Here is a 17,240-nt window from a genome sequence, read left to right as displayed (position 1 = left end):
GAATTAGCAGTGCTCCCTTACCTGTGCACTTCCACTGTAGCTGGGGCAGATAGAGAAATCTCCCCTGCGGAGCTCTCTAACACAGGGTGCTGGAAAAGGGGGCATTTACATTTGGGAAATGGCAGCGGAGGAACAGAGGGAGGGAGGGTTAAACTGCACCCCCTGAAGTTGCTATTAGTCCTGCTGCTGCAACAGCAGACTTTAGGGGCCTATATCACATCTGTCTTTTTTCCATGCAGGTCTAAATAGGAGCATGGGTAGGAGGGGCAGAGAGATCAAGGAAATGATGCAGTGGGGAAGCAGTGCCTCCCTCAGCACTATTGCTCCAAGCACAATCAGAGTGCCCCCTCCCCACGGCATTAAATGGAACAAGAAAATAGGACATCTGATCATGGATTTCTCACATCACATCTGTTTCCACTTTAAGTGTTCTTACCCCCATGTAAATACACTCATGAGTTAAAAGCAGTTTTAAAAAGAAGTAGAAAGCGCAAACAATACTGTCATGTTAGTTTTTCACATGCACAGAGGTTGGTTTTTGGGGGGTTTTTTTGGCATGGAGAGACATTCAAACATGCACTCTTCTACCTGCAGGTGAAATGGTGTAGCCCAGAAAGGCCTGTACTACATGTTATTTCTCCATGCTAGAATACAAGGGCCGTAAACCTAAAACCAATCCACATAGCCACTGTGCATCAGTGTTCCCCTGGACCTTCAGATTAGCCACCTCAGAAACATCTCCCCACCACTCAGTTCTCAAAGAAATCCCCTTGATGAGTCTGCAGGGCAGCTCTCTCCCTGATTCTGCCTTCAGTGCTAAAGTCAGCAAAGGTAAAATCAAGCACTTTGTTCCTCCTGGACATCTGAGAGAAGGTCTAACATTCCGAGAAGGTCCAACATTCCAAGGTTCAAACTCTCCCCACCCTCTTGCTCACTTACTTGCTGTATTTGTCATCATATTTGCAGATATAACTAAGATGAGCAGCAAAAGCTTCTACTGCCAGTGGGCAGGGGATCTCTCCACTTTTCCTCTTAATTATAACTCCTGTTTCAAATTAAAACAAAATAAAACGATTTGTTGTCATTTACAGCTCACACAATAGCTGTGTGGTTAACACACAGCTGCATATCTTACACTATCAGCACGCCACCATAGGTAAAGGTAAAGTGTGCCGACGAGTCGAGGTCGACTCCTGGCAACCACAGAGCCCTGTGATTGTCTTTGGTAGAATACAGGAGGGGTTTACCATTGCTATCTCCTGTGCAGTATGAGATTATCCTTTCAGCATCTTCCTATATTGCTGCTGCCCAATACAGGTGTTTCCCATAGTCTGGGAAACATACCAGCGGGGATTCGAACCGGCAACCTCTGACTTGCTAGTCAAGTCATTTCCCCATAGCTAGGGGAGAGAGGACCTGTGTTCACCCTTCTCTCCCGCAGCCCCTGGGAGTGAGGGAGATAATGAAGAAAATAGGGAGGGGTGGAGCTGGGGGACCCTCAGGAGCTGGGGGGCCTGGGTTCTTTGAACCCATCTGCTCAATTATAACTACACCTCTGATCTTAAAACTGTTTAACTCAGAAGTAAGCCCTAATTAGAATACTGAGATTTGTTTCCCCCCTTTCCTCTCATGGAAAATTTTGTTTACGGAAGAGGAAATGGAGGCTGGGGTTAGAGGATATACAGATTGTTTCCAAACATTTAGAAAAATCTCAATAAGAAGAGGGTTAAGAAGCAAATGGCTTTAGATAAGAGGGAAGTAGATTTAGAGTAAGCAGCTTTCTCAATAAGCCTCCAATGTCACTAGTCTACCTGCCTACAATATTTATATTAATCCCTTGTGGTTTAGAAGGGAAATCAGCCCTTGTTTTTGCAAAGCTCCCCTTCCCTGGTCACCTAAAGGCAATGTTTCCTCACCATAGGTGATCAGACAAATGTCGTTCTAGAAGACTGGGGTCTCCGCTGTATATGCAGCAGAATGAGGTGGGAATGTAGAAGAATGCGGAGATAGTAGAAAAGACTGTAGGTCTTCAGGCTGAAGGTGAGAGGTTATGGTTTTTGAATGGTTTCCTATATTAGAAGAGTCTCTGAATACTGAAAAAGTACAATAGGGAGCAGACTGGGCTCGGGGCTTTCTTCCTGATGTGCTCATTTTCTAACCTGCAGTACATTTTTGATGGGGAGCATTCAAAATGGCATCCTCTTGTCTGAAGTGGCTCAGTGGCAGAGCATTTGCTTTGTATGCAGAAGGCATCTAAGTAAGGCTGGGGAAAACCCTGCCTGAAATTCTGGAGAGCAGCTGTCGGTCAGTATGGTCAGTACTGTGCTAGATGGACTATGGCCAAACTCTACTTAAGGCAGCTTCCTACGCTGAGCTGGTACAGGCAACTCTACCACTCCATTCATGCCATCTCAAATTAAACAATAAACAAAACATCCTAACTTGGGGAGCAGTTCAGTCATAGAATAAGCTGCCTAGTGAGGTTGGTATACAGAATACCACATGATTCAGAAGCATGACGCAGGCCAAGTTAGGCATTTTTCAGTCTCATTGATTTCTATGGGAGATATTTAAATGCTTAGTGCTCCCCTTAAAATTCAATGGGACTTGTTAGTCCCTAGGATTGTTGCCTGGACAGTACTACTTCATTGAGATCCCAGTTCCTACCCACTACTTTCTGCTACAAAATGAAGTCATATAGTGGCATGGATGGCTCACCTTGCTGAACTGGAGAATAAGCATTGGTCAAAAACCGAAAATAGCCTTTATTGTACCAGCAGATCAGGGACATGTTTCCTTTCATCTTTATCCTGTACTGTCCTCGTGACTGAGGAACATCTGGGTTGTTTAGCATAGATGGAGGCAGGCCTGTGCAGTCACTTTTTCTTGCACTTAGTAATCCACAGCAATAAATCTCTGCAAATGAAAGAGGATAAAACATTTCTCTTAGAAAGCGACCTTGTGGTTGCAGAGTGGAAAAGAACAGAGCAATCTGCTGACCTATCACGATGGAGCAAGATGTTGTAATAATAGGTTGGCCAATGACCAACAGTTTTAAGAAAGAAATCATTGTTGTCTTAATAACACATAGCCAGCATACATACTGAAGCACTGGAGAATAGTTTGTTAATTGTCTTCTATGGCACATGGGATTGCAATACATTTTTTATACCACGTCTCCCCCCCCCCCCCTCGCCAAAAAAAAAAAGTGACTGACATTATGCACAGTCTTCTGTCACCAGAACACTCTGTGCTATAGCTGCTGAGGACATGCACAGAGCCCAGACACCTTTACGAATGAGTGGCTGCAGCGGCACCACAGTTATTCCCATTTACCACAATGGAAATAACCATGGTACTACTTTTTGGGCAAACGCTCATTCTCAAAAGCATTGGGGCTGCCTGTGCATCTGCATGGATGCACAAATAGCAACAGAATGCTATGCAGTATGTCTGCCACTATTTTCATATCTATATACTAGAAACACTAACAGGAAATGGGAAGAGCAAGGGAGAGGGATCTGCTCAGTTGTGCCATACTTCAAGATAGCAGTGTTCAGTCCAACATACTGAAATCTGAAGCATTTAAAACATGTAGGATGTTTTAAAGAATCATTCAGATTCATTCAGAATCAAGTATGACGAGCCAAATATGGAGGAGATGACCCAAAAGATTTATCTCATTTGCTTCACCTAGGATAATACATCACCAAACATCTTTAAGCTGAATTCATAAACGTAATTAAGTGTATATTTTTGAATACAAACTGCTCTGAGTCATTTTGGATCGGTGGTATAAAAGTGAAATTAAATACATACACTATTTGTGGCATGTGTGATATTTTAGTATGAATAACTTTCAGTTTCTCAGTTATGAAATAAACAAATCTTTATTTAACTATTTACATAGGTAAAGAGTTATACTTAGAGAGAAATACTAGGTCTGTTTGCCAGTTCAACTCTAACTGAGAGGTTGCTGAGTCACTTAGCAATAATCATTCAAGTCCAATCCTCTTGAAGAGAGTGACTGCATTTGGACATAATACGAAACCGGAGTTAAATGGGGCAGAAGTTGGAACTCCGCTACATCCAAATGTGTGCAACTGCAGTTTCGAGCCGAAAGCAACCTACAGTTTGCCTGGTCAAACTCCAATTTGAACCTTTGGTTTGCAATAAGGTTTGCTGCAGAAACCCGAGGTTTGGCTGCCACAGCATTACATCCAAATGTGGATGCCACCATAATCGCAGTTTCGTGCTGATTTTGGAACCGCAATAATAGAGAGGGCAGCCCAGACCTGCCCAGGGATGGGGTAGCTCTATGTATGCTGCGGTTCTCAATGACTGCCTCTCGGCCAAAGCGCCACACTCCCACCATCCTCCTTTCTCTTCCCTATTCTGCCTGGCAACAGTGACATGATCGGAGAATTTAAAGAGACTCAACCCTTTCAGGTTTTTCTGGCTTTTTGCCGCTGTAAAGGGGGACTCAGACAAGAGGGGGTAGGAGGCCCGTGGCGGGGGGGGGGGCATTTTCTCCTTTCCACCAGAAGAATGTTCCAATCGGGGATGGATGGCAGTGGGGGAAAGCTGGTGTGGAAGCTGAATGGAGAGCAGTGGAGGGCTGGAGACACACACTGTCAAGCAATGCTTCATCACAGCAGGTGCCACAGGCTCCCAGCTCTCTCGGCAACAGAAGCCTGCCTGCCACAAAGGGTGTGACCCTAAGGTCCATGGATGTTTGACAATGCTGACCCAGACAGCGGCACTCTCCCTCCCATCCTAACATTCGGTGTACATGCAGTCCTTGGGGCAGAGAGGGGTCCTGTGGTGGCGAGACATGCCCCATGGTGGAGGAGTAAAGGGACAACAGCCTGACATGCCCGCGCATCTAGGCAGGCAATGCCAAGTAATTTCTACAAGACTCATCATAATGCTGTTCTCCCTCTCCGTGCCCCCTCCCTGCAGCATCACTGGTGAGAGTGGCTCCTGCCCAGTCACAGCCTGTGCCAACAGAAACAGTGAGACCAGCCGTGTCCGCTGTGCCTGTGGACCAGCAGGGTGAGGGGATGGAGTGGAAGGTGGAATGTACCTTTAACTACCGGTAAATTCTCCCTACATGGTGGCCATTTGAAGGGTCCACATGACAAGGTTTTGCTGTGCTGGCCCCTCAAATGTCTGCCACACATAATCAGCTGAGTGGCAGAGGTGGGGGTGAGCTCATTGTCTATGTGGAATGCAGCAGGAGCCCTTACTGGGAATTCAAGGCATACTCCATCTTCCACTCCACTGCCCCAGCCTCCACTGGATGGGACTAAAATATCTTAAGGATCTCGTTAACAATCAACCAGTTTGTTGGCCAAGCCCTCTTCAGTGGTAATGTTCACCCTAATGAAAAGGATTAGATGCCTGCAGTAGGCCTTAGGGCCTGTGAGTTGTGAAAAAACCTCTTCAGGCCTGTAGTTGTGTATAGAGGAATGGGAGTACAGCTCGTCTCTACCCCAAAGTGCTCTGTAGCCCTGCTCCCACACTGCCCATGAGTTCAGTGTTTATCTGTAGGGATGTGCACGCATGTTTTGGCAAGGCAGGGAATGGTACCTTTAAGCATGAGTAAAGCATGTCCTTACCTGCTCCTCCGCCGCCCTTCCACTTTTCTGGGCACAGCGCTGAGCCACTCAAAAGTCCACACATGGCAGTGGGGCTTCACCCAACAGCTTGTGCATGGTGGTGAGACGCACGTGACCACCACACAGGGTGTTGCTGATCACACACAAGGCTCCCATGCATGCGCAGTGGTGATGTGCATCCTATTACCACACGCAGGCTGCTGGGCGAAGCCCCGTGGCCGTGCATGGACTCTTGAGCAGCGCAGCACCATGCCTGGAAGAGCTGCAGGGCAGCGGATGCGCAAATAAGGACCTGCTTTACTCATTCTTAAAGGTACCATTCCCTGCCCCACCAAAACAATTAGATGAGCTGCACCCAATCGATTCGGTGTGTTCCTACTGGACGTGCCGAAACCATTCGTGCACATCCCACTTTGTCTTCAGAGACAAACACCGCACCTGGAGTGACTGGGGTACAGCACCCATTTCTGAAGAGAACTTCAGGTATCTGCAAAACTCATAAGCCAAAAGGTCTACTGCAGGAACTTAATTATTTCTCATAGTGTGGAAATACACATGACTAACTAGTTTCCTAAGAGGGCCTTTAATTTAAGAAGCACAACCACAACAAAAGTCTGAAGTATTTAAAGACAACCTTTCATTTGGTTCAGAGAGCTTGTAAAACGAAGGACATTTTACACAGGATAATGGGAACCGTGTATAAATGGCTGATCTAATGCAAGAGAAGACTGAGGTATCCTAAATTCATAACCCAGAAAATAGTGACTGTTAACAGTAGTAGTAGATTTAGTGCCACCATTTGGCATGTTTAACTTGCAAGGATTAAATGACTAAATCTGCAGTGGAAACTCACAGTTGCTATGGCAATGTGCAATGAATATTAAATCCATCTGGATCAATTGTTTCCCCCACTTTTTCATTAAATCTGGATCACATGTATTTGCTTGATACCAAGAGTGCATATATTGGCCTGAGAGGTAAAGGTGGAGGACAGACTAACAGGCTTGGTCGAAGCCCAAGTGTTGACTCAGAATAAAGTCCCACTGAGCTCATTCCTATGTTTGGTTACCAGGGTTTAACTAACAGGGATACCACAGCTTTATTTCCTCTCTACCAAAGGTTGTAACAACCAGCTTCAACTCTCATCTTCCTCATCCCTCCTCTCCCTAGGTCAGCACTGATCATCCCTTCATAGAATGGTCTTGTAGTAGCAAGCATGACTTGTCCCCTTAGCTAAGCAGGGTTCCCCCTAGTTGCATTTGAAAGGGAGACTAGAAGTGTGAGCACTGTAAGAGATTCCTCTCTGGGGATGGAGCAGCTCTGGGAAGAGCAGAAGGTTTCAAGTTGCCTCCTGGCTTCTCCAAGATAGGGCTGAGAGAGATTCCTGCCTGCAACCTTGGAGAAGCCACTGCCAGTCTGAGAAGACAATACTGAGCTAGATAGACCAATGGTCTGACTCAGTATATGACAGCTTCTTATGTTCCTATGTTCCAAGAGTTACAAGAACCTCCCCCGCACTTTGACATTTGGCATATCACTCTTCTTACAGTATATACAGTACATTTCCTCTTCCCTGCATAGCCTCTGCCTGCCTCAGGCTCTGCCTCGAAAAGAAGCAGATGCCATGGCTGACCATCCAACCCCCCTGCCTATTAATCCATCTGGTCTTCAGTGGCTGTGTATCTTAGCAAAGACACCTTTTGGCACTTTCTCCTGCAGCAGCCACTTCAAGATCACCTGCTGTTGCGGCTGCAGAACATGATTTCCGTGCAAGAAGAGCCAAAACGGTCAGCTGAGGACCAGATGGATTAATAGGCAGGGGGTTGGATGGTCAGCCATGGCATCTGCTTCTTTTCCAGGCAGAGCTTGAGCATGGGAGTGGGGGAAGTACAGAGGCAGGCTCTCCTTCCCAGGGAGAGCACCAGGGGAGGGAAGGACACAGTGGTATCTCTTGCTCTCTTTTTCACTCCCAGACTAGAGTGCAAGATGGCAGCAAAGATAAAAACAAGTTGGGAGTTATGGGGGTCACTAGATACATAAGAAGCAGCCTTACACTGAGTCAGATTATTGGTCCACCTAGCTCAGTATTCTCAGTATTCCACAGCAGTTCAGACAGGAGTCTTTCCCAGTCTTAAAGCAGATGCTGTGCCACTGAGCTATGAACCCATCCCTAGGCTACAATCCTATGCAGAGATGTACAGGATAAGCCCTGTTGAATAATGCATATCAGCTGATGGGGTGTGTGAAAAGGGGGAAACCGCCAGCCAAAACATTAGCTACAGGCCTCTCGTACTTGAGTATTTATTGTGGCAAACACTTCTGTAGCCTCTTTGTTCTTCAAGGTCAACATGTAGCCCACCACAAACCTTGCTTCTCAAACTCTTCAAAGAGATTCAGGCTGGTAATGCTGGGCCCAGTGAAGATGATATGGTTTTTCCCTGCGCCGTTCTGACAAAGGCTTTTGGCCACCATACTGTGGAGCTGGGTTTTGTTCTTCAAAGCATCCAGACCTTCAGTCCCACTGCTTTCTTTCAGGTGGACGTAAATCTTAACAAGAAAGAAGAAAAGATACAGCAGGAGGAAGTCAATGTGTAAAAAGGCCAACGGCAGTACTCCTGGCTTTCTGGGAGAGGCATCTAATAATATCCAGAGTGGATCAACACTAAGGCCTATTGGTCTTTCAAAACTGTATGTTGGAACTACATCAAGAAGTACCATTCCATTCACAACAGTTAATAAGTAGCATCTGAAGACAGACAACATTTGGAGCTGGGCTGTTTTCAAAAATCATTAACTTTTTAATCTACTGAAACACCTATTGTGCCTGAAACGTGAAAGTGTTTATGTGTGGCTGTCTAAATAACCATGCACTTTTTGCAGGTCTTCATTATTACTTTCAGGTTGGTATAGGGAAACACAGTTCACAGTTCCTCTGATGGGCTTCCTCTTACTATGCAGTTTGAAAAGACCGTTGACTGTCACTAATACGCCTTGGACATTGGACAATCATGTTTAGGGTTGTAAGTTGCTATTTCTTTGAGGCACATCTCTTATTTTATCTTCTATTCAAGGATCCAGCATCTTCACTGAACATAATAAAGATTTATCTTGCTCTCTCTTTTGCTACGTTTCTCACACTCCATGCTTTAGCTTCCTCTGTTTGGATTGATCAAGATTTGAATTGCTTTGAATGTGCATTAGAACTAGTATGAACTGGTACACCATTCAGAGCAATTCTATACTAGGACCACTATGTTCAAGGCCACTATACTAGAGTTTATACAGTACAGCTGGCTGGTAAGCTATGCTTTTGTAATCACAATGTCAAAAATGCAATGAAATGATAGTAGGAGGGAAAAAAGCAACACAGAAAAATTATGGCCACTCCCACTAACATCCTAGCAACTCTGTCACCACCCACCAATCACAATCCCCTTATACTAGCCCTGCATGGAAAGCACCAATCAACACACAGTTATGGCAGGATCACCATAACGCCCCATAGTGTGTTCCACACCTCATCCTACACACCAGGCATCAGCATGCTCCCAGAAAGCAATCAAAGGGCCTTCTCCAGCATGCAGCTGGTCTTGTGGTAGCAAGCATGACTTGTCCTCTTAAGCTAAGCAGGGTCCGCCCTGGTTGCATACGAAAGTGTGAGCACTGTAAGATATTCCCTTTAGGGGATGGAGCCACTCTAGGAAGAGCACCTAGGTTCCAAGTTCCTCCCCTGGCATCTCCAAGATAGGATTGAAAGAGATTCCTGCCTGCAACTTTGGAAAAGGCACTGCCAATCTGTGTAGAAAATACTGAGCAAGATGGACCTATGGCATGACTCAGTATATGGCAGCTTCCTATGTTCCAACTGTGTTTTTTCAAACACTTTTTATTCTAATTTGGGGGAAAAACAGTTGTTTCATGGATTGCCGCAGTTTGCCAGCAGAAAGCGCTAAGAATATCGCATGACATCCTTGAATTTACTGTGGGTTTCCTGATTGTTGTTGTTCTTTTGGGGTAGTAATTTGAGCTCAAGTTGAAATATATCATTGTCCTGAAGAGCCCTAAGCATACTCCAGGAGTTGAGGTTATGGCAACATAGTCACATAACTACACTATTGTAGCTTCACTGTAACTTGGGAGACTGAGTTAAAGCAGCAAAGGAGATTTAACTGCAATCCTGTCCTCCTTCAATCATGATAATTTGAGAATAAGATTACAGCAGAAGACATCTTACTCTGGCATTTCCTGGGGAAAAAGAATTTCGAATGCTATACAGCAGAAACCCAAAGCAGCATCTGTTTTGCAGCACAATCTAATGGGAAGTTCTCCCACACAATTGCCACTGAAATGAATGGGGTTCATCTCAATGGGGCATGTGTAAGAGAATTCCCTGGTGGGTTGTGCTATTGCATTTATTGTCAGTCTAAAAATAGGAACGCACATATTCTGACTCATCCAGCAGTTGCTTGGCATGAACTATCCTATACAAAACAGCCGCCGGGCAAGCAGCACTGTCCTGGGTCATATTTTCACAGACTTCAGGGCGGACTGTATAATAGGAGCAATAATTTATGCACAAATGGATGTCTTGGCCCTGCGCTTGACAGAAAAGGTTTCCCACATGACCCTCATGAGTGGATATTCTTTAAGCCCTGCTTTAATTAATACTTGGAATTGATTTCCAAGATGTCTATCCCCAAAGCGAGACAACATAAAGCTGCAAGCGTTATTTAAAAGTCTGAAGCCAAGTGAAAATGAAACTCTTTTCTTCTGGGAAGAAGGAGCCTTTATCAGCATGGAGCACCGATGCAACTGATCGGGGGTGGGGGTGGGGGGGGTTGTACAATTTTTGGATTTCCACAGACATCTTTTTTAGACAGACATTTGTCCACTACAAGCTTTCACAGGTTCCTTGCTTATTCATGTTTCTCAGGGCCAAACTGCACTTGCTGTCAGGAATTAATTTTGAAAAAAAGTAAATGCATCCACAGGGTCCCCTCATTTGGACTGGGGCAGCAGTGCTCACGATGAAGGTTTTAAAATCCTTTCCCCAGTCCATCTTCTCAATCTGAATTGCCCCAATGAAGCTGATATTGGCACCATGGGGAGGGGGATGTATTTGTACTTGTACATTTTCTCACATGGAGCAAACAGCAGCTGCATTGGGGGAATGCAGATCATGAAAACAGCATTCATTTATTTACATACCTACCACCCTTTGTCAGGATCTATAGTGTCCAGTACTTTCCGTATGTCTCTGGAAAGGTAACCACATCTCTTTAGCTGCATCAGTGCACAACCACCCTGTGCAGTAGGCCATCTCCACATCCATTTAACAGATAGAAAACTGAGGTGGAGACACCAATCCTTGTTAAAGTCCTCCCAGTGAACTCAAAGCTAAGGAAGAGCTGGAATGGGGGGTTAACCAGTGAGTGCCTATATAACTGTAAGGTTGGAGTGTTGGATTTAGCAATGCAACTGAAAACCCTTGATCAACCACAGTGCTCACTAGATGGCCCTGGGGCAAATAAGTTGCCATCTCTTGGCCTATGCTATCCTACCAGGCTGTTGCAAAGAACAGATTGTAGTAGGCTAGGAAGAGAGCTGGTCTTGTGGTAGCAAGCATGACTTCTCCCCTTAGCTAAGCAGGATCTGCCCTGGTTGCATATGAAAGGGAGACTAGAAGTGTGAGCACTGTAAGATATTCCTCACAGGGGATGGAGCCACTCTGGGAAGAGCAGGAGGTTTCAAGTTCCCTGCCTGGCATTTCCAGGATAGGGCTGAGAGAGAGATTCCTGCCTGCATCCTTGAAGAAGCCGCTGCCAGTCTGCGAAGACAATACTGAGCTAGATAGACCAATGGTCTGACTCAGTATATGGCAGCTTCCTATGTTCCTAAGATTAAAACCTCTCTGCCCTAGTCCAAGTCTAAATCAGGATCTACAGAGAATGTATTTACTGGCTGACATGAGGGAAATTACTCAAAGTAGTCCTGCTGAAATTAAAATGCCAAGTTAAGCAATGCCCAGTTTGTCCTTTTAATTTCAATAGACTACTTTGAGTAATTTTCCACATCCTGTTAGCTGCTATTTATTTATTTATTTTAAAAGCACTCAGGCGCTCCATTTTAGATCTCCCAAACTCTGTACTTTGCTTCTCAATTTCTGGACAAACATACAGAAACATCATACCACTTCCACTGTTTGATTTTGGTTGACCTAGTTGAAACTTAGTATCATGTTCTTTTCAATAAATCATACTTAAATACATCCTTTAAATTGATCATGTGTGCAGATTCAATGCAGATGAACATCTGGATGTGAAAGCATTCAACTTGATCCACACAATAGGGATACAATACCTTCTCTAGAAAGGTAGGACCAGAGTTTTAAAGCTTCCATATCAAACTGAAATATAATATTAGGATGTCAACAGTTCTCTGATGCTAGCCTACAGGATTATAAAGAGACAGATGGCTGACCCTCCTGCAGCTCTGCCCTTGAAAAGGAAATTCACTCCAGGCTTATATTTTCCTCTCTCAGAACAGAACTAGTAAATCAATTAGAACATAATGTGAGATCAAATGAGCTTATTCATAATGACAGCCAAAGTCATCCCAATTCTAATGTAGCACCTTATCATGTTTGTTAGAATTAGAAGTGTCTGGGGATGTCAGAATTTAGGGTTATAACTTCCACAGGTTTATGAAGAATTTAAAGGAATTTAAATGAATTTCCATGATTAAGGGTCATGGAGAAGGCAAACAGAAATACAGACTCTAACCTCAGAACATGGGTACTTCAGAATAAGAAAAGCTCGGCTGGATTAAGAACATAAGAACAGCCCTGCTGGATCAGGCCCAAGGCCCATCTAGTCCAGCATCCTGTTTCACAGTGCCCCACCAGATGCCGCTGGAAGCCTACAGGCAGGAGTTGAGGGCATGCCCTCTCTCCTGCTGTTACTCCCCTGCAACTGGTACTCAGAGGGATCCTGCCTTTGAGGCTGGAGGTGGCCTATAGCCCTCTGACTAGTAGCTGTTGATAGACCTCTCCTCCATGAAGTTATCCAAACCCCTCTTAAAGCCACCCAGGTTGTTGGCTGTCACATCTTGTGGCAGAGAATTCCACAAGTTGATTATGTATCAGTGAAAAAGTACTTCCGTCCGTTGGTCCTAAGTTTCCTGGCAATCAGTTTCATGGGATGACCCTGGTTCTAGTGTAATGTGAGAGGGAGAAGAATTTCTCTCTATCCACTTTCTCCACACCATTTTATAGAACTCTCTCATGTCTCCCTGCAGTCATCTTTTTTCTAAACTAAATAGCCCCAGGTGTTGTAGCCTAGCCTTTCCTCATGAGGAAGGTGCTCTAGGCCCCTGATCATCTTGGTTGCCCTCTTCTGCACCTTTTTCAATTCTACAATGTCCTTTTTTAGATGTAGTAACCAGAATTGTACGCAGTACTCGAAGTGTGGCCGCACCATAGTTTTGTACAAGGGCATTATAATATTAGCAGTTTTATTTTCAATCCCCTCCCTAATGATCCCTAACATGGATCTAGCACATTGAGTCAACACTTTCAACAAGCTGTCCACCACGACCCCAAGATCCCTCTCCTGGTCAGTCACCGACAGCTCAGATTCCATCAGCATATACCTGAAGTTGGGGTTTTTCGTCCCAATGTACATCACCTTACACTTGCCAACACTGAACCGCATTTGCCATTTTGTCACCCACTCACCCAGTCTGGAGAAATCCTTTTGGAGCTGCTCACAATCCTTTTTGGATTTCACTACCCTAAAGAGTTTGGTATCATCTGCAAATTCGGCCACCTCGCTGCTTACTCCTGCTTCCAGATCATTTATGAATAAATTAAAAAGCACCAGTCCCAGTACAGATCCCTGGGGGACCCCACTTCTTACTTCCCTTCATTGGGAAAACTCTCCATTTATACCTACCCTCTGTTTCCTGTCTTTCAACGTGTTAGCAATCCACACATGTACTTGTCCCCTTATCCCATGACTGCTAAGTTTCCTCAGGAGTCTTTGATGAGGAACTTTGTCATAACCTTTTTGGAAGTTAGGTAGATAGATAGGCCAAGGCCTATTTAGGCCTGCATCCTATTTCTCACAATGGCCAATCAGATAACTCTGGGAAGTCCACAAGCAGGAGATGGAGGCACCCACACCTCCCGCCATTGCCCCCCTGCAACTTTTATTCAGATACATATTGCCCCATGGAGGCAGCATACAGCCATCATGACTAGTAGCCATTGATCACTTTCTTGGTAAGTAATTGACAGCTCAGCTATGTATATGTGATGTGTGGACGTTTTGCCCCAGTATGTACCACTTTACACTTACTTACTACAAATGAATTGCATTTTGGAAGGGTGGTATAGAAATTGATTGATTGAATGAATGAATGAATGAATGAATGAATGAATGAGTCATTTTGTTGCCCACTCAACCAGTTTGGAGAGATCCTTTTGGAGCTCCTCACAATCTGTTTTGATTTTTATCAATCTGATACCATCTGCAAACTTGCCCACCTCACTCCTTTCTCCTAACTCCACCTCCTATGTGATGTTTGTGGCCCAATGCCATTTTAAAGGGCACGGAAACAAACAAGACTCAAGAAGCAAGCTGGGTGGCAAGACTTAAGATTACCCAACTCTGCTGAAACCGAGTTATGAAATGGGCGACAGTCACCACTCTCACTTCCTGCTCCCATTTGGGTAGCAGCAACATGTAGTAGATGGTTTACCTCCACAACGCAGAAGGCATTGGCCACCACCAAATTATTTAATTCTGCAAGAAATAAGAAGTGCCATTCTAAAGTGCTGGAACTTGGCCACTTGGGAAATTATCGTTCCAGTATATTATCGCTGTCCTCCTTTTTAGGCACCACAGTTCAGTATAGTTATTGACAAGTTGGCACAGATTCAGAGGATAACTGTAAAGATGATCAGTAAAGTTATAAAGATGGTCTAGAAGAGTAATCTTATGAGAATACGAGGGATATGCACGAACTGTTCTGAAACAGGTTCGAACACTGGCTGGTTTGGAGGTTTGATGGCGGGTGGTGGGTGGGTGTCTGCCTTTAAGGGTGGGTGAGGGTGCACACCTCCCCCCGCCCCGCCGCTGCGTTTTCCCTGCCGGTGCTCAGTTTCCTCAAAGTCCCTCGGGTGGCAGCATACCTCCCTGCTGTCCCGTTGCCCTCTTTACCAGAAGTACTTGGTGTGCATGCCCAATGCGCATAGAAAAGTCGAGTACTTCTGGTTACTTCCGGTAAAGAGGGCAACGGGGCGACAGGGAGGTACGCTGCCACTCCGAGGGACTTTGAGGAAACCGAGCACCGGTGGGGGAAACGCGGCTGGCGGGGGGCGGGGGTAAGTGCACCACCCCCCACCCTTAAAGTTACCCTCCTGCCGCTGCTGCCGCCGAACCAGCCCCTGATGGTTCCATGCACATCCCTAGAGAACACTGAAGAAAATAATATGTTTATCTTCGAGAAAAGAAGATTAAAGGAGGATAATGATCAAATATTTAAACACATACTGGGCCTGAAGAAAAGAACAATTGTTCATCCATGTCCATCAAGGACACAGCATAAAATCATTTTTAATACCAGGGAAGTAAGATTCATAAGTGTGAGAACAATTTGATACTGGAGCATACTCCAGTTTGAATAGTTGTAGAACCTCCTTCTTTGGGTGGCTTACAAGGCAAGGCAGGACATACTGAGGCTGTTCTCACATGCAGCCTAACCCAGGCTAGGGACACCCAGCCTGGGTTAGGCTGTACATGAGAAGTGCTGGGATTGGGCCTGATCCTGGTGGGCCAGCACCACGTAGCCCGGCTTTTTAGCCCAGCTGCTAGCCAAGGCTAAGGGACCGAACACTCCCTTAACCCAGGCTTGCTGCTCATGTGTGAGCCAGGCTGCATACAAAGACAGGTGCCTAGAGCGCCTGTCTCTTGGGGGAATCCCCAAATGCATCACACGTGTCACATGGTGCATTGTGGAATTCCCAGCGGCCAGTGCTGCTCATCTGGGAGCGCAGTTCGTACTCCCAAAACATGTACTTGCTCATCTGGGGGAGAAGGTGAGTTTATCCAGCCTTCACCTCCACTTGCCCATCGCCCTGCCTGCCTGGTTGTGTGAACGACCTCACTGTGTATCTCAAGGATGTTTCAGTCAGAAAAGTGGCTAAGCTAGAAGATAAAGTCTGGAAGGAGCAAATGTAGGATTCCTGCCAGAAGGGGAAGTCTTGTTGGGATCTTCCAGGGACTCAAACCAGGAGTATTCTGGTCTGGTTTGTACTATGGTACCTTGTGTGCTAAGCTACTTGAAGCTGCAGAGTGGATGAAAAGGGATTTTCATTCCTCATTTCACCGCCCAAAGGTTTCTGCATGCTCGACAAGATAATCAGAGGAGGCTATGCTCTGCATTTTGAGAGAGGCTCAATTGTTGTGCATGTGGGACAGGGCCTTTTTAGTCATGGCTCCCAGGGTTTAGAATGCTCTCCCAGTGGACATCTGCTCCCAGGCCTCCCTTGCTACCTTTAGGAGGCAACTAAAGGCCTCTTTAGTTAGGCCTTTGCCCTATAGTAAGTGCTGTTACTACTAGAGCTTTGAGCTGTATTTTATGGTTTTACTGTTGTGTCTTCAAATGTTATTGATTTTATTTATATAATTTCACACATTTATATACCATCTGTAACTAAGTCTGAAGGCAATTTACGATTAAACATATTTATAAACCTTAACATCAACAGTTAAAACAAATAATTAAAATTTAAAACCGGAATCTAAAAATTAAGAGCCTGGCTGAACAGGTGTGTTTTCAGTGGCCTTCCGAAGGCTAGAGACACTGCAGCTCTTCATTCAGCCGGAGTGCCTTCCACAGCTCTAGGACAACTCACTGCCAAGCAACCAGCAGATGAGCCAGTGGTAACTCCAAATAACCTCCCCCAATCATAACTGGCAGCAGGGTTCATAATGAAGACAACATTCTCTTATATACCCTGGGCCCAAGCCATTTATTGCTTTAATATATATTTTTTACTGTAACCTGCCTTGAGATATTTTCTAAATGGCATTATATAAATGCAGCAATAAATACACCTTTCAGGACAGGCTCTTCCTGCCTCAGTATAGTGATGACTGCTTCCAGGTCTGGAGTGGGCCTTTGCCTAGGCAAGAGACAGATTCTAGCCTCGTCTATATGGCTCTCTGCTTATAAGCCAGCACACAAACACACCCCGCCCAAGCCCTGCCTCTGACTCTTCTAGCTTCTTTGTCTGCTTGCCTGCTTTTCAGCTTCCTTCCTTGCAACCTTGCACCATCCTCCTTCAGGTGACCCCTTGGCTGGAATCCTTGCCTGAGATTGACTCTTCTTTTGAATGGACCCTCCTATGCTATGCATTCCAAGTTCTGTCTTGGCCTTCCTACAGCATCCGTTCCAATGCTCCATCCAAACTCCAAGCTCAGTCCTGCCAAGACCTGTCCTCCTAGCACTCTGTGCTCAGCTGCCTAAAACCCAGTGCTGGCAATGCTACATAAAGGAAGGGAGAGATCCGCGTTACTGTTTTGAATTCACATTCACCATGGCTGGGCCTTCTCC

At 45.3% G+C, this 17,240-nt stretch overlaps 1 protein-coding gene across 2 annotated transcripts in view; it reads right to left on the bottom strand.

Moving 5' to 3' along the window:
- PGBD5 (piggyBac transposable element derived 5) overlaps positions 1-17,240 on the bottom strand; it is a 118,589-nt gene that overhangs the window by 17,969 nt on the left and 83,380 nt on the right. For both annotated transcript variants that reach the window (XM_053298303.1, XM_053298293.1), the window contains exons 4-6: positions 7,988-8,168; positions 2,719-2,916; positions 940-1,045 (exon numbers count right to left, since the gene is read on the bottom strand). In XM_053298303.1, coding sequence (XP_053154278.1) covers positions 940-1,045; positions 2,719-2,916; positions 7,988-8,168 — 485 coding nt within the window. The remainder of the gene's footprint in view (positions 1-939; positions 1,046-2,718; positions 2,917-7,987; positions 8,169-17,240) is intronic.

Source organism: Hemicordylus capensis, chromosome 1 (assembly GCF_027244095.1).
Source record: "Hemicordylus capensis ecotype Gifberg chromosome 1, rHemCap1.1.pri, whole genome shotgun sequence".
Taxonomy (NCBI): domain Eukaryota; kingdom Metazoa; phylum Chordata; class Lepidosauria; order Squamata; family Cordylidae; genus Hemicordylus; species Hemicordylus capensis.
This window is presented reverse-complemented; position numbering and strand designations above follow the sequence as displayed.